The sequence below is a fragment of the Nyctereutes procyonoides genome, unplaced genomic scaffold, assembly GCF_905146905.1.
Source record: "Nyctereutes procyonoides isolate TBG_1078 unplaced genomic scaffold, NYPRO_anot_genome, whole genome shotgun sequence".
Taxonomy (NCBI): Eukaryota; Metazoa; Chordata; class Mammalia; order Carnivora; family Canidae; genus Nyctereutes; species Nyctereutes procyonoides.
In genome coordinates, this window is record NW_026575041.1 from 20782443 (window position 1) to 20802617 (window position 20175).

At 37.4% G+C, this 20175-nt stretch overlaps 1 protein-coding gene across 2 annotated transcripts in view; it reads right to left on the reverse strand.

Moving 5' to 3' along the window:
* Positions 1–20175, reverse strand: part of MRE11 (MRE11 homolog, double strand break repair nuclease) — a 68736-nt gene that overhangs the window by 3583 nt on the left and 44978 nt on the right. For both annotated transcript variants that reach the window (XM_055320720.1, XM_055320719.1), the window contains exons 15-19: positions 17837–18056; positions 16790–16873; positions 9392–9450; positions 6854–6921; positions 184–259 (exon numbers count right to left, since the gene is read on the reverse strand). In XM_055320720.1, coding sequence (XP_055176695.1) covers positions 184–259; positions 6854–6921; positions 9392–9450; positions 16790–16873; positions 17837–18056 — 507 coding nt within the window. The remainder of the gene's footprint in view (positions 1–183; positions 260–6853; positions 6922–9391; positions 9451–16789; positions 16874–17836; positions 18057–20175) is intronic.

The following is a 20175-nucleotide window of genomic DNA, read 5'->3' on the forward strand; positions in this document are numbered from 1 at the left end:
ATTTACATTTACAGGTACTCAACAAATGCTACTTGTTGACTCTTAACATTAAGTATAGTTCAAAGGAAGTTATCAACTAAAGTATTTTAAAAAAATTATTTACAGCAACTAGCTTAGTAGTCCTTATTCAAATTTTATAAACACCTAAAAATTAATAAAGATTTAACAATATTACTTTATTACCTCATCCGATTCAAAATCGACCCCTTTAGCTATTTGGCTCTGGGACATGCGCTTGCTTGATGATGTGCTCGACCACCTGAGGCAGAAACATGGAAAAAACCAGGAAAATGAACCAGAGAAATCATCAGAAACACCTTTTTAATAAAGTTCATTTTTTCATTCTAGTAGCAGCCAGGATTAAAAATAGCTAATGCCTTCCCTTCAATCTATATTAGAGACAAAAAACCTCAATGGTGAGAAGGACTCTGAGGCTAGGGCCTGAATTCCAGTTTTGTCATTTACTGGTTATGTGGCTTCAGGCAACTTACTTAGCCTCTTTGCCTCAATTCCCTCATCCATAAAATGAGGATAGTAATACATTTTTTAGATATTTAGTATGTAAATATACCAAAAGACTTAAATCAGTGCCTGACATACATGAAACACCACACCAATACTTGTTTATTATTACAGTGTTTAGCATAAATTAACGTGCATCTACTACCATCCCCATTCCTGAAAATTTTAACACTGAAATACTTTTTTATTCAAATATCAATTATGTTTCTTTAACAGGATAAAGGGATTTCAGAAGAGGCTCGCCACTTTCTAGGGTTGCCTCATTGTTTGTATTATTCATGTTCAATCCAAATCAAATAGCATATATATCTGAGTGCTTGCTCTTTTCCAGGTACTGTGAAAGGCCCGGGGAAATATCAGCGAACAAGAAGAGCATGATTCCCATCCTTCTGAAGCTTAACTTGTAATGGAACTCACATTCATGTTTTTTTTATCAGTAAGAATTCTAAATCCTCTTAGATCAGGCCGCTTCAGCCTACCCAGACTGCCTGGATTTTACTGCCTATGAACAAAGAACAGTTTTCCCATTTTGAAATGGGGGTACACTTCAGTAGTTATATAAATACCTACAAAATATCCTTAATGTTGCCTCTAGGTTTGCTAAGCCTAAAATATTTACCATCTGGCCCTTTAAGAAAGTTTGTTGACTTCTTAGAGGAAAGCAGCATTTGTGAATTCTTAGCTAATTATTATCACACTTTGGAATGTTATAGCAAAAGAAATATGTTTGAAGATCTTGTCTGGACAAGCAGGTTAGAATCAAGGTCAGGTGTCAGAAGGAAAAAGGAAAAAACCCACAGGTTCCTGCGCATAAAAGTAAAGAACAGGAAGGAACAACATGACTTTAGGAGTAGAGATCCAGGAGATTTCTCAAGGGAAATCTGTGGAGTGCCCATCCTCCATACTTGACCTAAGCAGGAACTGGTCAGTGGTGGACGTTTTTTCTATGTGTGACAGGAAGCAGACCATCAAGAACAGAAGGCCACAATGCCAAGGTGGCAGAGTGAGATTAATGTGTTGTTGGGGGGCTGGACAAACAGGGGGTTTATGGCAGAAATACCCACTGAGACCTGATTCTGCTTCTGATGTGTCCCCAAATAACCAATGCGACCCAGAAACAAGCCAGTCATCCATGATGGACAGTGGCTTACCTGATCATAGCAAGGGTCCTAAGTTCTGCCTTGGGGGAGCCCAAAGAGCTACTGATCTCCTCTGTGAAGGATTCCCTATCCTTAGAAATCAGTGGGGGAGAGAGAAAGAAATGGTTATACTGTTTTAATTGCTGGGTCGAATAAATGGGCCTTTTCTAGATATGAGAAAGAGTTTAACTTGATTAGCTTCATGTGGATGGGTAAAAAAAATAGAGAGGGTGTATCAAATTGAGTGCCAGAAGCTCTAAGTTTTCTCCCTTTTTGTTTGGGTATCATTTGGAGCCATAAATTAAAGTTCCTATCTAAAGATGTTCAGCCAAGAAGTCAGTTGTAGCAGTGTCATAAACACTAGGTAACATGTTAAATTGGCCTTATATTGGGCAGTTCTGGTGGCTAGGTGGTTTAGCGCCACCTTTGGCCCAGGACAGGATCCTGGAGACCAGGGATCAGTCATGCTCCCTGCATGGAGCCTGCTTCTCCCTCTGCCTGTGTCTCTGTCTCTCATGAATAAATAAATAAAATCTTTAAAAAAAAAAATTGGCCTTATATTGTGCCTGGCACATAAAAGGTGCCGCAAAAATGTGAGTTCACCACCACTCCACGGTTTAAAAGAATCCTCTCAATCTCTGTTCCTCTCCCCCGCCCCATGGGGTTGAGTCTTCTGTTCACTCTTTTGAGGGAAGTTGTTTTATCTGCCACATCTATCAAACCTGAAGGGTCCTCTTATTCCCAGTATAAGAACAGAGCCTGGAACAACTTTTCTAGGGAAAAGTAGGCTTTTTGTTACCCATCTGGCAGAAGGCAGTTTCACAACTGGAAGTGATTTCCTTTTTCAAGTCACCTCCTGGGCACATTAGTGCTTTTATTGCTTACCATTCCTCCTGCTACTTTTGCTCTATTTTCCCTTGCTTGTTATTTAATTTATTTAACAAACACTTATGGAGCTGTTACTGTGTGCCAGGCACTGTACTTAGCAATTTATAAATACTCACTTAGGTCTCATAACCCTATGAGGTAAATACTATTATATTCATTTTATAAATGAGAACATGGAGGCACAGAGAGGTTTAAAAAAAAAAAAAACCAAAAAACTTGTACAAGGTCCATACCTACTAAGTCAAAGAGCCTAAGTACTGTAAATTATAATCAAAATAACCAAGGCACCAGTACACAATTCTTTAAAACCAACCTAAAATTTGTCATTCAGTTGCTGTCATCAGAAACACAAATCTGCTGTGGCTGATTTCAGACCTGCTGCCAAAATGTTAATTTCTAAATTGCCTCTCATCATTTAAATGGTTCTTACTGCCTGTACAATGGTTTGAGAGGTGAATCTATTATGCTATGAAGTGACAGCAGAGACAGTTCTGGAGCAGAATGCCTGGCTGTGTGACTACCTGGGCCACTGTAGGTAAGTCATTTAACCTCCTGTGCCTCACTTTCTTCCAAGGGACTTTAGGGATAATGTGGTACATGTGAGCACCACACAAGCTAATACACATGTAAAGGCTCAGAAGAGTAAACGATTCAGTTATTTTTACTATCTCAAGAGTAAATAAGAATGAAACAGACATTTATTGTACCGAAAAGTAGACAACCCAAAATGGTCACAAAATCAAGACATTTTTCTTTAATACCCTTAAAATGTATGTCAAATGTACTAAAATATTTTCATTAGTTCCAATAATGAAAAATAAGGCCCTCATGTAAGCTAAAATTCTATATTCCTCTCAACTATGATGAAAAAAAAGAAAAAAAAACACCTCAGAAAGTTACACTTCTTTGTGTGTGTGTTCTAATTCACAAAGACAAGTGTGGCCAAACAAGTACTGGAAGGGACAACTCTTTTCTTTCGACGGAGTGACATATCTTCGTATTCTTTCAATAAATCTTCTTTTCCCTAAGCAAATTTGAGTTAGGTTTCTATTGGCTGGAACCAAAGGAATCCTTAAATTCAAGTTTAAGACAGTAACTCAAGACTGAGAAATTCAAGTAAATCTTCATATGAGCTAACTACTGCAATCTATCCTCAACTCTGGACCACAAATATACAATCTGACCTGTATCTGAGCCCAAGTCTTGGGATTTTGCATTCCTTCTACCAAGGGCAGCAATGGCTTTGGCAACTCTGTACTCTTCTGGGCCTTTCTCATGTGCTGCTACTTTTTCTAAATTCTAAAAGTTGAATCCCAGGTACTGGAACACAAGCCTTCTTTTCTTTCTACCTTCTCTTTTAAGGTGATCGATCCATTCCAATGGCCTTCAAGTTAAGTATTAGGGTATCAGTTATGTGCTGTTGAGAGGTAAATTTATGCATCATTCAAACCTCTTATCTGAGCTCTAGATTCAATATATCCAATTGCCTACAACCACCACCTGCCCGTATAAATTTCACAGGCAGCACAAACTTTCCGCATCTAAAGCAGAACTTTTGATTATCTGCCTATTATCCCTTTACAAAAATCAGTTTCTCTTCTTTTATGCCTTTCTAAGTATTAAGCGTTGCAGCAGGAAGCCTGGAAGTCAATCATGATACCTCATTCTCTCTCACTCCAAATATTCCATTCATCCCCAACTTCTGTGATGTTCACCTCACAGTACACCCTGAAACCATCTATTCTCCCCCTTTCCCCTGCTATCACTCTGGTGGCAAGCCTCCATCATCTCTCTTCTGGGGGACTACACTCCTTTCAGGTCAGTCTACTTGTGCCCTGCCTCCTGTACCACAGGGATCCTTTGTAAACTTAATCCAGATGGTGCCACTACTCTCTCAAAAGCCTTCCATGGATTTGCCTACATTTATAATACAGTCGAAATGCCTTACCCTGCTCCACTGTTCCTGTTTCATGATGTATTCCTGACTTTCCTATTCTTACCTCAAATTCTTTCTTTTCCGTGTTTTAGTCATTGGCTCCTACACTACAGGGAGTTTGTTTCTTTTCCAGGAGACTCTGCATGTGCTTTTCCCTCTGCTTTTTACAAGGCCAAGTCTCTCAATAAGATTTTCACTTAAACGTAACCTCCTCAGAGGCCTTCCTCCCTTTCCAAGCAGATGTCTGTGGCCTGTCACATTACTATTTAATGATGCACCCTAATAATTTTGTAGGGGCCAATGGTGGGCCACCCCAACATGGGTTACTTTGGCATGAAGATTATTTTGAATTAAAAAGCAATCAAAACTCAGCAGATTCAGGAAAAGCTCTTTACCTTCTTCTCAAATACTTAAAAAGGATTTCGATATTGAGCCTGTTCTATCACCATAGATAGGTAACTACATTATGGTATGAACCACATATGGTAGACAGAGAGGAACCTAGCAAGATCAATGTTCTGTCTGTCCTACTGATTGAGTGGCCCGTCAAACATTTGTTTATACCAAGCATGTGCTCTCTTTCACCTTCCTGTGAATTGCTTTCTCTCCCATTGACATCTAAGATCCCTATCCCCTTTCTCCTCAGTCCAGAATGACCTATAATACCTCATTTTGTCAGTTTGGAATTTCCTGTTTGTGTGGATTCCCCCTACATTTGAAATTAAATTTGATTTCCTCCTATTTATCTGTCTCATGTCAATTTGATTCTTAGCCCAGCGAGAAAGACCTTGAAGGGTAGGAGAAATTCTTCCTCCCTGACAATTTCTTCTAAGCATTCTTACACACCTGTTCATCATCACCCCCCATGTTGCCTACCTTCTTTGTCAAGCCTTTGATAACCTATTCTAGAAGACAGTGTCACTTCCATTAGATTTCATTACACTTGAACATTTACATTGTTGGATATTAGTGCCTTATAATTAACATACTGCTAAAGTGGAAATCCTCAAAGGAGGGAGACATTTCTTCCATATTTCTACCCCCGGCTCCTAGCATAACGTTTAACTGAACAAATATGTGGATGTGGAACTATACCTACCAATTTTCCCAACACAGACACTTAGTTCACATAAAGTATATACTCTCAAGGTCAATATCACACCACAGGAATGAAAACTGGCTCAAAGGTAGAGGGTAGGTGAAAAATTTGAGATACTACAATGGTTTTGGCCTGTCCCAAGCTCAATCCTACGCAGCAAAATTTCATTCTTTAGTATTTAATTTCCCTTGTTATTTCAATTCATTTAAATCCTATTGAATTTTTATCCTTAGGTAACAAAACACAAAGTTGAGATCATGGAAACAAGGGTGAGAAACACTGAGGAAGAGTGTTTTCTCATTCTCTCCCTTACAGCTAACAGCTCCTGCTCAGGCATTATTCTCAAATGTCCTTTCCCACCCTTCTGCTCCAGATGATTCCTATCTTCAAAACCTCAGCTAAATGTAAATTTAGTGAATTTTACTTCCTCTAGAAAGCTTTTTCTTCTTTCATAGCCCATAATTCTTGTTCCATTTTCTAAGGGCCTATGAGCACTCGCACCTAGTCTGTATCATAAAATTTCACACATAATTATGTACTGACTCATCATCTTTTAATGGATTGAAATGTGTTCATCTCTCTTTTCCACTACAACTTATGTTGCCTAAAGGCAGTAAGCATTTTAAAACATTTATTCTATCCCCCATCAGACCTAATATAATGCTCACAGAAAAAAAGAATTAAAACAAGCTCCTGATTATTTTCTTAAGTAGAAATATTCATTAACTGAGCTTCAGTTAAGCAGTGTCCACCTACAATACTGACACAGAGAAATGCTACCAGTGCAACAAGTCAAGCTTTACAGTAATAGCAAAAATGGCAAAAACCAAAAGGACAGGAAAAAGCATACAAGTGTTCTGAAGGCAGGAATATTCAATGTGCTCCTCTTTTTAGTGTTTAGCACAGCACCCTGTGTAACTCAGTATGTAAAAATGCGAAAATGAAGAAGAGGGGCTGAAATCAATTATTAAAAAAAAAAACAAAACAAAACTATTTTTTGTTAATTAGAGAGAACATAGAACTCCACTAGGAAAATCCTTGAGTAATAAAGGCAAAACAAATTACAGTTTAAGTTTTATTGAAAAATACTTGCAGAATGCTACATCACCTCTATGAACTAGCCTTTGCTCATTCATTTCCCTATTTACTTGACCAGCTGAAAATAAATCTGTTAAACTTCAATGGCACAGAAAAACATAAAGGTAGAATTCTGGATAATTGAAAGTTTTTTCAGATGTTTTCTTTTTGCAGAAAAATCACTGCACCTACCTTTGTTCTGTTTTTGAAGTGGTAGGAAAAATGTCTTCTTCCACATCTGACTCATCCACCTCAATCACCTAAGGGAAAAACAAAACAGTCAATAGTATTTATGAGAATGGAACATCTGAATAAAAACAAATAGCTGAATTAAAAAAAATGTTTTAATATACAAAAAAAAAAGTCAGAAAAAAGGGGGCAGAAACCACATTAGTAAAGAGTAATTGTTAAAACTGAAGCTTAGGGGCGCCTGGGTGGGTGAGTCAGTTAAGTGTCTGCCTTCGATTCAGGTCATGATTCCAGGATCCTGGGGTCAAGTCCCCACATCAGGCTCCCTGCTCAGCAGGGAGTCTGCTTCTCCCTCTCCCTCTGCCCTTTCCCCCTGCCTGTGCTCTCTCTTTCTCTCAAATAAAATCTTTTTTCTTTTTAAATAGATTTTATTTATATATTCTTGACAGACACAGAAAGGCAGAAGGAGAAGCAGGCTCCCTTTGGAGCCTAATGCAAGACTGGATCCCAGGACCCTGGGATCACAATCTGAGCCAAAGGCAGATGTTCAACCGCTAAACCACCCAAGTGCCCATAAATAAAATCTTAAAAAAGAAACAAAACAAAAAAAAAACCCTGAAACTTAGCCTGAGCTCCCTCCAATGTCACTCTTCAATCACAAATGGTATCCTATGCATGCATGTCTGAGCTCATTTTTCTCCTGGACACCAACAGCAGCCAGGTATCTAGAAGAACATGCAGTTAGACTGGTGAATTACTCACACAGGGTCATGTGCAGATGGTACCTGTGGTTTTCTCGGGTTCTAGTGAGGAGTCAGACAATTAGTGTTCCATTCCCAGTTTAAAATTAGGTATAAGACCATGTGGGAAGTACTACCTTTTTATTACATTCATCCCAGTTAAACACCATTTGTTAGTTTTACGTGTCTCAGGAAAGATACTTGTTATTCTTGATTCTATCATCCAAAATACTACTTACTCATCCCTCCACATTCTGTGTTAGCTTGACATTCAATATACACATTTGCTATGTTTTCAACTAATGAATGAAGCCAAGGACAAAACAGTGAAAAAAACACCTGAGTTCTCCCCCTCCAGGCTAATACTGAACTATTAATAAAAAATTGTTAAATGCAATTGCTTAAGAAGCTATGAATCCACCCAACATTTCTGCATTTTGTCATAAAACTATTAGGAGATTGTCTTATGTGCCTTGAAGGAATCAAATGTATTCAATTCTCCTCCAATCTACCACTGTGTAACCATAATCAAAAAATGAAGGAAAAAATTAGCACTTGATCCCTTTGAATTCATGCCTTATAAGAGAAAATTCTAGAAAAGCTACCTTGGGGATGTGCTCATTTTGTTTTTATTTTATTTTTATTTTTATTTTTTTTAATAAATTAATTTTTATTGGTGTTCAATTTACCAACGTACACAATAACACCCAGTGCTCATCCCGTCAAGTGTCCCCCTCCGTGCCCGTCACCCATTCATTTTGTTTTTAGATGATCTGGAAGTGATAGCAGGCAACAGTTGAATGCAAATAAAATGGAGCTCAGGATAAAAGTCAGTGCCAGTACATCCACATAACAACAACAGAAAGAAGGGGGGAAAGAAGATGAAATTAAGGGAGTTAAAAGGACAAAATAAGAATCAGGGCAGAGAAGTCTCCTGGAAAAGGAGGGTGGCCAATCATGTCACATATTGAAGGGATGAAGAATGAAATTTGAAAAAATGTTGCTGGGACAGGTATGAAATAGAACACTGACTCTCAATGGGAAGGTGGTAATAACTATTATTCTGGAAACTTATGGGCATGTCTGGAGACACTGCTGATTTCATAATTAAGGGAGTTGCTACTGGCATCTAGAGGTAGAAGACAAGATGCTGCTAAAAACTCTACAATGCAGAGGACAGTCCCTTCCAGTGACTTACCTGGTCCAAGACTTATCTGGTCAATAGTGTTGCTACTGAGAAACCCTGATGCAGAGGGAAGAGTACTGCCTTAGGAATAAAGAGATGTGGGTTTTGAAAGTAAGGTAAGATGAGAGTCAAGCCCACATAAAATCTTGGAATCCAAAGGAAATTCAGAGGCTTATGTTAAATCTAGAGCTTAAGAATGAGGTCCTTACATTCTGACAGCTTAGTTTGTCTTAAGTCTAGCTCCAGTCATCAGCACATAAGCCAGTGTTGTGAGAGGATAAGAAACAAAAGGAAGCCAGATTTAAATAAGACCTCTATATGCACTGAACTCCAATTTTCAGTATTAATATTTCATGCATGGACTTTTTTGGCTCAAGATTATTTATCCTCAGAAATCCATAAATGTATGTATGCAGTAATATTTTTAATCATGAGATACATTATTTAAAAACAAAATACTAGAAGCCCCCAGTCTGGAGAATCCATAAAGTTCTCTCCAGCTTTAATGTTCTCCACTTTTTCTTCTTTTATTTACTTTGTAGATCAAAGAATTGACAATTCATAATGCAGGGAGCATAAATTATTAACACACAACTATAAAACTTTTTATCTTACCTCTGAATAATTCTTAGTAGCAACATTTCGGGACGGCTGCTGTCTTGTAGATTTAAAGGCTATAATGCAAAAGAATAAACATCCTATGTTATTCCTAAAGTAACTTAGAAAAATTTGTACATATCTTTAGCTGAAGATTTTGTAAGCTCTATTTACAAAAATCCATGATGGCCAATTATAAAACCATTTATGTTTTTTAAGATCTAAAGGTCTAAAGGGAGGTGGGATTACATGTTCAAATAAATCAGTGCTTAGCTGCCAGTCTCCTAACTTCCTGACTTACTCAAATAACAGGTTATGTTCATAAATACACCTGTACTAGAAATATTTTACAGAGAACTACATGAAGGATAAAACCTGATCATCTAATGGATTAAACTCCAAATATGTTGAAGGTAACTCTCATAATGTCTTCTTTTACAGTTGCCAGTATCTTTCCTTGTGGCTATATTAGGAGTCATGCGGTTCTGGTAAGAGCTTTCTTTTCCTCTACTTTGTTAGCCATATTCAGTACGTAAGAAATAGTCCAGAGGAAATCCTAGAAAACAGTGTATTTTTTATGCTATGAGAAAACTTTCCTTGAAATCCTTACATTTTAGCTTTAGGAACTTAGAAACATGAAATTTAGCTAACCCTTTGTTTTTCCCAAGGTCAAAGCCATGATGCTATGATTTTATAGTAAGAAATATGTGTTTGAAAAAAAAAAAAAAAAGAAATACGTGTTTGGGTTTTGTGCCCATTTCTGGCAGCATGCCTAAAAGCCTAGGAATTTCCTAAGTACCCCGGAAAGAGTCTTTTGCTATGTTAAATGACTTTGGGACCAAGCCTGAAGCTGGGGGTTGGTTGTCAGGGAAACCAAGCAGGAAATCAGGAAGGGAGGGTTGGAACTCAGTTCCATCCTGTGATTTCCAGGCAGACAGGGGAATAAGAGGTTGAATGAATCACCAATAGTCCATGATTTAATGAATTAATGGTCACGAAGCTGCCATAAAAACCCAAAGGAAGGGTTTGGCGAGCTTAGAGGTGGTGAACATGCTTCCATGTGCTAGGGTACCGGCCCCCAAATCTCTGAGGATACAAATCCTCTGCTTGTGACCTTACCTTTTATATCTCTTTATCTGGCTGCTGATTTGTATCCTTTGTAATAAACCAATAATTTAGTGAATAAGCTAGTTTCCTGAGTTCTGTGAGCTGCTCCAGCAAAGTAATTAAACCCAAAGAGGGAATTAGGGGAAACTGATTGATAGCCAGTCAGTCAGAAGCACAGCTGGATTTGTGATTAGCCTCTAAGGTAGAGGGAAGCAATCTTGTGGAAGTCAGCCCCTTACCCTGTGGAATCTGACATTACTGTGGGTAGATAGTGTGAGAATTGAGTCACACTGTAGGAAACTCAGCTGATGTCCAAGAATTGCTTAGTGGTGTGAGGCAACCCGCCCTACTCACCCCACCAACGAATTGGGTGTAGAATATTTAAAACCTAGAATAAATTTCAAACTGCCAATCAGAGCTTTATTTTTTCATAAGCCTTACCAGTTTCCTAATATAAAACAGTATTTTCCCCTAAGACAACCCCCAAACTAAACATGACAAGAGGAGAAAAAAAGAGGCCTTGAAAAAGACAAAAGCTCAATGAAACCCACAAAGTCCAAGATTCCTATAATCTGAACTCAGGAATTGTTCTACCTAGCATACATTTATGATTTGTCCCTTGTTTCTATTCCAGGTTCTATCCCCTAAGTCTTGTGATGTCCATCTGAGAGGAAAGATTAAGGGCAGAAGCAAAGTACTTATCTGTTCTACTCAATTACTGGGGCCTCACATCCTAACTCTGCTCAAAAGGCTAAACAGGGCACCTGAAAAAAAAAATAAGCTAGCCATCGTGACTCTTACAGAATATTTCTGCTCAACAATTATTCCCTAATTGATTCCTCAAACTCTCACATCCTGAAAAGAGCCTACCAATAAATAAATAAATAAATAAATAAATAAACAAACAAATAAATAAATCCTTCCTTTCTTTTCATCCCCAACAAATGTCAGTGAGATAAATTAACATTATCAGAAAAATAAGCACTGAGTTCCATTAGGAAGGCAATACAAGTATGGTGGTTGTAGAGTTAAACTCATTTTGACTGACTAGCTGGGTGACTAGAGCCAAGCTCCCTTGGCTCATTAAGTCTGTTTCCCCACCTAGAATATAGTGTTAATAATAATTCATGCAGAAAATCGTTGAAGGGCAGCCTGGGTAGCTCACTGGTGTGATCAGCGCCGCCTTCGGCCCAGGGTGTGATTCTGGGGACCTGGGATTGAGTCCCGCACTGGGCTCCCTGCATGGAGCCTGCTTCTCCCTCTGCCTCTCTATCTCTCATGAATAAATAAATAAAACCTTTAAAAAAAATAAAATTGCTGAAAAGATAAAAAGAAGTAGTTAATGGAAATAGTTGTGCCAAGTGCCTAGAAGTAGCAGGTATTCAAATAATGTAGCTAGCAGCAGTAGCAGCAGATGTAGTAGTGGCGGCTGTGACGGTAAACTCCATGGCACTCATAGAGCCCTTCCGAGGTACTATATTCATTTTGTCACCATCCTCTGCAGACAAACTTCAGTGGAAAAGTCTGGGCTACCAACTCATAACAGCTGCTGGCTGTACGTGTAATATCTACCATTCCCGATAAAATCCCAATAGTAAATCTCTACACTCCATGGGGCTTATTATAATAGAATTTTACCTTTATAGCTCTCTTCATACCTCCAATTACAACAGGGATCTGGAAATTATCATTTTAAAGATACTTTTATCACCAACATCACAGTAGCTATAGTTAGTATCCCATGGTTATTTTGTCAGAGACTCAGCACCAAATGTAACCTAATAAAAATGTTTTACACATGTTTGTTAAAAAGTCTATTTCACTTTCACTTTTTAGAAAAAGTCCCAATGTTAGAGACAGTTCAACTGTAAAACCATTAGACCAAAAAAATTTACATAAAAGACAAATTTAATATTTATAAAACATTCATTTTCTTAAGTTTACTTTAAACATTGCCACCAATACTAATAGCAGCAATCATTTTTTGAATTCTTGCTAAATCCTATGCTAAGTAATATACTCCCTCAGTTCATTTGATCCTTGTAACTACTCTGTGGAATCAGTACAACACTGCCAATTTTATAGTTAAGGATCTGAAGCTCATAGAATAGAAACAATTTATACTCATTGGGAGCTTAAAATGTATACATACTGTGCCAAATAGTTCACATGTATTTTCTCATTAATCCTCAAAATAACCCATTGAAACAAATTCAATCATCACTGCATCTTACAGATAGGACACTGAAGATGGAAAGCCTAAGGACACATAGCTAGTAAATCAACTAGTCAGAATTCAAACCAATGGCTGACTTTGGAACCATGCTTTGCTTTTTAAAGATTTTATTTATTTATTCATTAGAGACATACAGAGAGAGGCAAAGACACAGGTAGAGGGAGAAGCAGGGTCCCCGAGGTGAGCCTGATGTGGAATTTGATCCCAGGATCCCAGGATCACTACCTGAGCTGAAGGCAGACACCCAACCACTGAGCCATCCAGGTGCCCCAGGAACAATGTTTTTAACCTGTATGCTATATATCTCTAAGTAATTTTTATTCAGCCATTCTCAAGTATTTAATGAGCATCAACTACAGCCAGGCACTATGGCCACCATGACGAAAAAGACCGAGTCGAGTCTCTGTTCTGCAATGCTTGCCAAGCAAGAGCATGGAGCCAGTCAGTAAAGAGGTGGGTGACCATACCAGGTCTGCCTCCAAAGCCTGGGTTCTTAACTACACCAACTGCTATGAAGTACACCACAATTAGATTTTTTCCTAAGCATAATTCAGGACATCTTAAGTTTCATATTAATTTGGCTTACTTTTTACAAATGAACGTTATTACTTAAAAGGGGGGATTATTTGTGAACATTTTAAAGCACTCTGACTGGTCTCCGTCTTCTCTATACAAACAGAAGCTTTATCCCACATTATCAATGGGTCACAGAGCAGGACTCAGGAAAGAATGTCTGCAAAGTCTCACAGGTATAGTAGTTCTGAAAGGAGCTGACGGTAAGAAGTGAGAAATAAATGTTCACAAAAACACACTATGAGATATAAAGTTTTAGATGCAAAGGAGGCAGCCACATGTGAGTTTTAAGGAAGAAAATAAAGATAAAAATCTCTGTTTGTTTACTGTGGGCTAGGTTTTTCAGACAAACACTGGTACTCAAAGCAACCCAAACTGCTTCAACAAATGTTTAAAAAAAAAATTCTAATGGCATTGAATTACTGATCACATAAAGAATTAACAGAATTAACAGAAGAAAAGCTCAAACTCTAAGAGGCAAGCAGAATCATTTTCTGATCTGAATCATTTTCTGATCAGAATCATTTTCCACTGATCTGGACCAGTGTTCACACTGGTTTTGACAGTTTTCTCTAGAGAGAGGGAAAGGGCTACCACAGCTCAAGGCCTGCTCAAGAGGAGAGGCCTAATGCATATTCCCTCCCTTAAGCTGGGACCCCAAGAAGAGAGGCAGACATAAACAGGATTTTGCAAGTACATTATCAGTGGGTTGAACCTCAAAGTCACAAATTTAAATGTAGTTTTATGTGGCCCAGAAACAAATATGAGTTGTCTCTGGGGAACTTATGTTCATCCTTGATCTCAAATTATTATTGCTGATAATTTCTTAGGGACAACAGGTAACAAAATATGCAAGGAAATAAGTTACCACAAATGAGAATCCACAGAAACAGAAATCAGAAACAGACATTTTAAAAAGTGGCCAAAGACATTCAGATACTGGGTTAGTAGCCACAGAATACAGAACAAATATCCTTACTATGCACACACAAAATTACAGACAGACTTAAAAATATCTGCAGGGAATTTTAAAAATCACATAGCATATTTCAAAAAAACTAAGTAGAATCTCTATCCCCACCAAAAACAATGAAAATAAAAAACTCAAAGGAGAGTTTTAAGAACAGATGGGCGTGGGGGCCTGCTTCAGTCAGTAAAACATGGGACTTTTGATCTTGAGATCACGAGTTCAAATCCCACATTGGGGTTAGAGTTTACTTAAAACAAAAGAAAACAGATGGGTGAATTGGAAGATCAATATAGCACAGGAAGATAAAAAAAAGGGAAAATACAAAAGAGATCAATACTCCCAGGAAGACAGTGATTCTTACAGTTATTTAATTGAAAACCCAGAAGGCAAGAAAAAGAGCAGAGGTATTATCTAAAGGGAAAGATTTTCTAGGAGTGATGAAAGACACTCATTCACAATTTCATGAAGCCTAATAAATCCTAAGCAGGAGAAAAAAGAATCTCATATCTAGATTCATCAGTGAAATTGCAGAACACCAACAGCCAGCTGGAAGAAAAATAGACTACTTCAAAAAAAAAAAAAGCAAGCTTTACAATTCTAATAGCTCATTTCTCAACAACAAAATGGAAGCCCAAAGACTCACTTTAAGTGATTAATTATGCCCACTGGTGCCAAGGAAAGCTTCATATAAAATAATTTAGCCGGGACGAAAAAAGGCAGTTTGAGTTATGGTATAGGTGAGTATGACTTTGTGTCACATGCAACCAGCTTCTGGTGACTTAACATGGAAATGTACATGTTTTATTCACTTTGCTTTTCTGTATCCCTCTGTTTTTTCTTTCTGTTTTTTATAACTAACATTTTGTAGAGGACTACTATGTGCCAGGCTCTACCTTTCGGCTTCAGAACAACCCATGATGTAGGGTCATTATGTAAACAAACGTAGGAGTATGAGTGATTTGTTCAAAGTCACAGGCCTTTCCATATTGAACTTTGCCTAGGTCTTTTCTATGTTGTCTATTTTTTTCCTTCTCTGCTTTACCTTACTCCTGCCGAGAATGGAAGAGCACCTTTTTGGATGCCATTTCCTAAAAGGCAACATATTTCTGAAGTCAAGATAAGGATCTCACCTGGCTCTCAAGTACTGAATAATCACTGAGTAAGAGTACAACAATAGAACTTTTTAAAAATTACTGTTTTTTTTTTCAAGTAGGCTCCACACTGGGCATGAACAAATGGAGCTTGAACTCACAACCCCGAGATCAAGACCTGAGCTGAGATCAAGAGCTGGATGCTTAACCAGCTGAGCCACTCAGACACCCCTAGAACTTTTGATAAGTATTTTTAAGAGTCATTTACTCAATTTGATGTTTGTATCCTTCCTCCAATGTCAGTTGCCAGCCAATAAATGTTGAAGACTTCCTCTGATGGTGTCACAATTTACTTCCTTCTGGGGTGGTTTACTTTATTTTCACATTAATTAGATAGGTTATTCTGTATAATACAAAGACTCCTCTACTGAGAACCAGTAATTAGGTCTCTAATCTTCTCTTGCTTTGGAAACTAGCAGTACAGTCGCCCCTTGAACTCAGGGGTTGGGGCACTGACCCCGGTACACTCCAAAAATCCCCATTTAACTTCTGACTCTTCCAAAACTTAACTACTAATAGCCTACTATTTACTGGAAGCCTTACTGACAATATAAACAGTTGATTAACACTTACTTTGTACGTTGTATATATACTGTATTCTTACAACAAAGTAAGCTCAAGAAAAGAAAATGTAATTAAGAAAGTCATATGGAAGGGAAAATACAGTAATGTATTTATCAAAGCCCCCCTTCCCCCAACATGTAAGTGGACCTCCACAGTTCAAACCCATTCTGTTCAAGGGTCAACTATATAGTGGTTAACCACTGGTTCTGGAGTCTAGGGAATGTAGGATTAACCCAAGTTCTAAAATTTACTAGTTGTGAGATAATGAGTAAGTTGCCTATTTTTTCAAAGCCTCAGATCCCTTTTCTGTAAAACAGATATAAGTATCTAACTACAGAGCTTTGAGAAGCATGCAGTAACTCTTACAAAAACACTAGTCTTTATGAGTATTATCTAAAATACACATCATAGGACTTCCCTATGCTAACAGCAGAACCAGAGAAAAGCAGCATAAAAAAGTAAACGATATATTTATTAAGAAGCGGCACTTTCTCTTAATCATTGTTAACATACTGACTCACTTTTCAGACTTCATGGTCCCTCTATAAAGGAAATAATCAAATCTGTCTAAAAGTAAGGGATAAAAAAACAAAAGGGATAATAAAAAATAATTTTTAAGGTTCACCCTTTTCAGTAGCTCTGATGAATGGCAAAGACTTTTTAAAGAATAGTTTATCCTGTAATCCTAATAATCCTTTTGACTCCCCAGTGATGGCAACACAAATCAATGAGGTTTCCTAATGGGGATTTCCTAGATCTTCCTATGTTGGAATTTATAAATAACTGCTAGATTATAACTTGCAATCCATACTCACCATCTATAATAGACATGTTTCTAGATGTTGACGTAGTGGCCTTTGAACTTCTGCCTCGAGTAGAAGTCTCCAGACCAGTGCCTACTGTTAGAATAATGAGCAGTCAATATACAATTCCATTGGTAGCCAAGGGTTTTTTTTTCAAAAGAAGGCCAAAATGAAATATAAATAGTTACATCAAAACAAAGTTCATGTACAAAAAGTCAAAGACATATATAACAAGAAATACATAATAGTCTAATCAATTTTCAAAAACTATACTAATACCACATTTGGTTCATAATATTCTAAACAAATTTAAGGAAACATTTTGTAAACTTAAGGATAATGAAAATAAATTATCACTAGAGGATGGGGTTCTCTCTTGGAAATTTTCAAATTAAGTACTATTTTACCAGCTTAAAATTCCTATGAATAAATATTTAATAAAAACTATTTAAAAATACTCCTACAAATGAATTTATATAACGCATCAGGAAGTAATGGAATGACCAATTTTCTATTATTTGGATTATTCAATGACAACAGTCCTGCATCAATACGATGATGGCAATTAATGTTAATGACTGCTTTAGGAAATCAAATTGTTTTACAGTAGTTTTCTTTTTGAATAAATTTTATGAAGCTACTTCATAAAAATGTGGGCATTTGTACCTTATGACAGTAACAAAAATAATAATCTTTATGACCTGGGAGTTTCTTCCTGCTGTCAATGGTCATTAGGTAGCCATTTTCCTTAGCAGCTCATATTTGCCTATTACTTTTTACGTGTGAGAATAAATATGGCATTAAATGTACCTGAAAGGTACTGTGTGAGAAGTGAAGTTCTTAAGCAAATGTTATGGGCCAAAAAAATCTTATGTGCACATGGCCATTAAAATTTACTTAAGTAAAATATACCTGTCTGAATTACACTAAAGACTGACTTTATGCATTATAAAAATCAAATGTGAAAGGACTGCATAACTTAATTCTGGGGACAGGATTACAATCCTGCATGTACCATTCAATGGCCAAGTCTGAATGTGTGTGGTACTCAGTGCTAACCTCTTCCTCTCTGAGACCCTCCTCTCAAGGCTGAATTCTGCCCTCTTCCTCCTCGTCGGCCTCGGCCCCGGCCTCTTCCTCTACTGGTTGCTGCTGAGGTGTCCTCATCAGAGTCATCAACCATCTGTTCTGCCAAATCTATACTCATAAGGTCCTCAGCACTAAAGGCAGAAGCAGAGTCCTCAGATTGAAATCTGAGGGCTCTGGCCCTCGTCATAGCCTAAGAGGGAGAAAGGAGAAAATACACATTAGTAGATAATGTAGTGTCCTAAGCCATTAATCTGGTCATTCAGATAACATTTAATATTCAAACTGTCTACACTATTATTTTTCACTCATCATGCTATAGAAATGCCAAGCAGAAGAGCTCCCCTCCCCCATCGATCGAATCCCACGTCGGGCTCCCGGTGCATGGAGCCTGCTTCTCCCTCTGCCTGTGTCTCTGCCTCTCTCTCTCTCTCTCCCTGTGTGACTGTCATGAATAAATAAAGAAATTTAAAAAAAATTAAGAATTAAGAGCAAAAAAAGATAAAACAAGGGGTGCCTGGGTGGCTAAGTCGCTTAAGCCTCTGACTTGATTCCAGCTTAGATTGTGATCTCAAAGTCAAGACAACAAGCCCCACATCAGGCTCCATGCTCAGTTTGGAGTCTGCTTGTCCCTGTCCCTCTGCTCTTCCTCCCCACTTGTGCATGCCTGCTCTCTCTCAAATAAATAAGTAAATAAAACATTAAAAAAAAACACGATAAAAAGAATTGAGTGGAATATCATTTGAAGGCCTGGAAAAGAATAAAAAACTTAGGACCAAGAATATGTCACAAATTTTAATTTGATAAGAAACTGCCTAGAAAAGACAAGTTTGAGACTTAATGAAATATTTTAACTCTGAAATGAATACAGATTTTCTGATTAGAAATAAAAGTAATGTTGCCCTGAGCTCTTCCCTTAAACCAACCAAAATATAGTAAGGAATACAGAAGTAAGACATAATTGACTTTCAATAAAATCAGAAAATAGCTCCAACTTCAAAACACAAAATCTCTGAAGAGTTAATGTATATAATGAAGATGTGACCTAGGGAACAAGGTAGAAAAGAGTCTTAGGCAGTGTAGAGCTTTCTAAAATTGATCTAGATATCCCAAGGGATCATGACTACAATCTTTCTTGTTTGGAATAAAAAATTCTGGGTCTAAGAATAGGTGGGTAGAGCATTTCTAAGCTCTATCATGAAATAAAGAGAGGCAGGGCTAAATGAGGAGATGAGAACAAAGCAGGTAGGGTAGAAGTAGGAGTGAAGTAGGAGGTGGGAGACAATCCAGCTTCATTATAATGATCTCAGCTTAAAGAAAGTAACAGCTAAGTCACTACATGAAGGGCTTAGCACAGCATTACGATGTAGAGAGAAAAAACTTCAGGGAACGTAGCAAAAAATACAAATAAAAAATAGGAGAAAAAAAATTTCAATTCATTTTCCCTGTCCCAAAGTATGCTCATTATTATTCTCGGTCTCATTATTCTCGGATTCTGTATTTGCAAATAACCTACTTGCCAAAATATATTTGTAACCCCTGGAACAACACTCTTGATACTTTCGCAGTCATCTGTGAACCTGTGCAGAGTGGTAAAAATTCTGAATCTCCTGACACACACATTCCCAGATGAAGATGAACAATGGGAACACTCAGTCTTTCTATTTCAGCTCTCCCACTTTAAATAAGTGTCCTTTTTATGGCATATTTAGCACCACGTTTTTCACATTCTGTGCTTTTGGTTGGTGATTCACTGCATTGCTAAGGTGCTGTCCAATACTGCCCAAGCACAAAAAGGTTGTGATGTGCCTTACAGATGAAATACATGTGTTAAATAAACTTCATTCAGGGATGAGTTATAGGGTTGTTGGATCTAAATTCAGTGCTAATGAATCAATAATATAATTAACACAGAAACACACATGAGAAAGGTTATGTACTGAACAGCAGACAAAAATGTTGTAGCCAGTAGTCGGCAGGAACCTAATCCTGTATTTCCCTTAGGAGTAATACGGTTCACTATTCACTAATTTAGTGTTTGCATTAGACATAGAACATAAATGAATAACAAGAACCAACTACGCTTTTTTAAAAAGTAGATTTAATAGGGAAAAGGAGACCTAAATTACATAATCAATAAGACAATCTAATTGATGGGTACTGAATTCTATACTCTGAAAATAAATAGATACTTCTTTGCAAGACCTCATGAAATGTTAACTGATTCTTCATGGGGTTCTAAGAAAGATATCAATTAAGTTCTAAATAGTAAAAGGTATTATATTGTCTAATTGCCATGAATAAAATTAGAA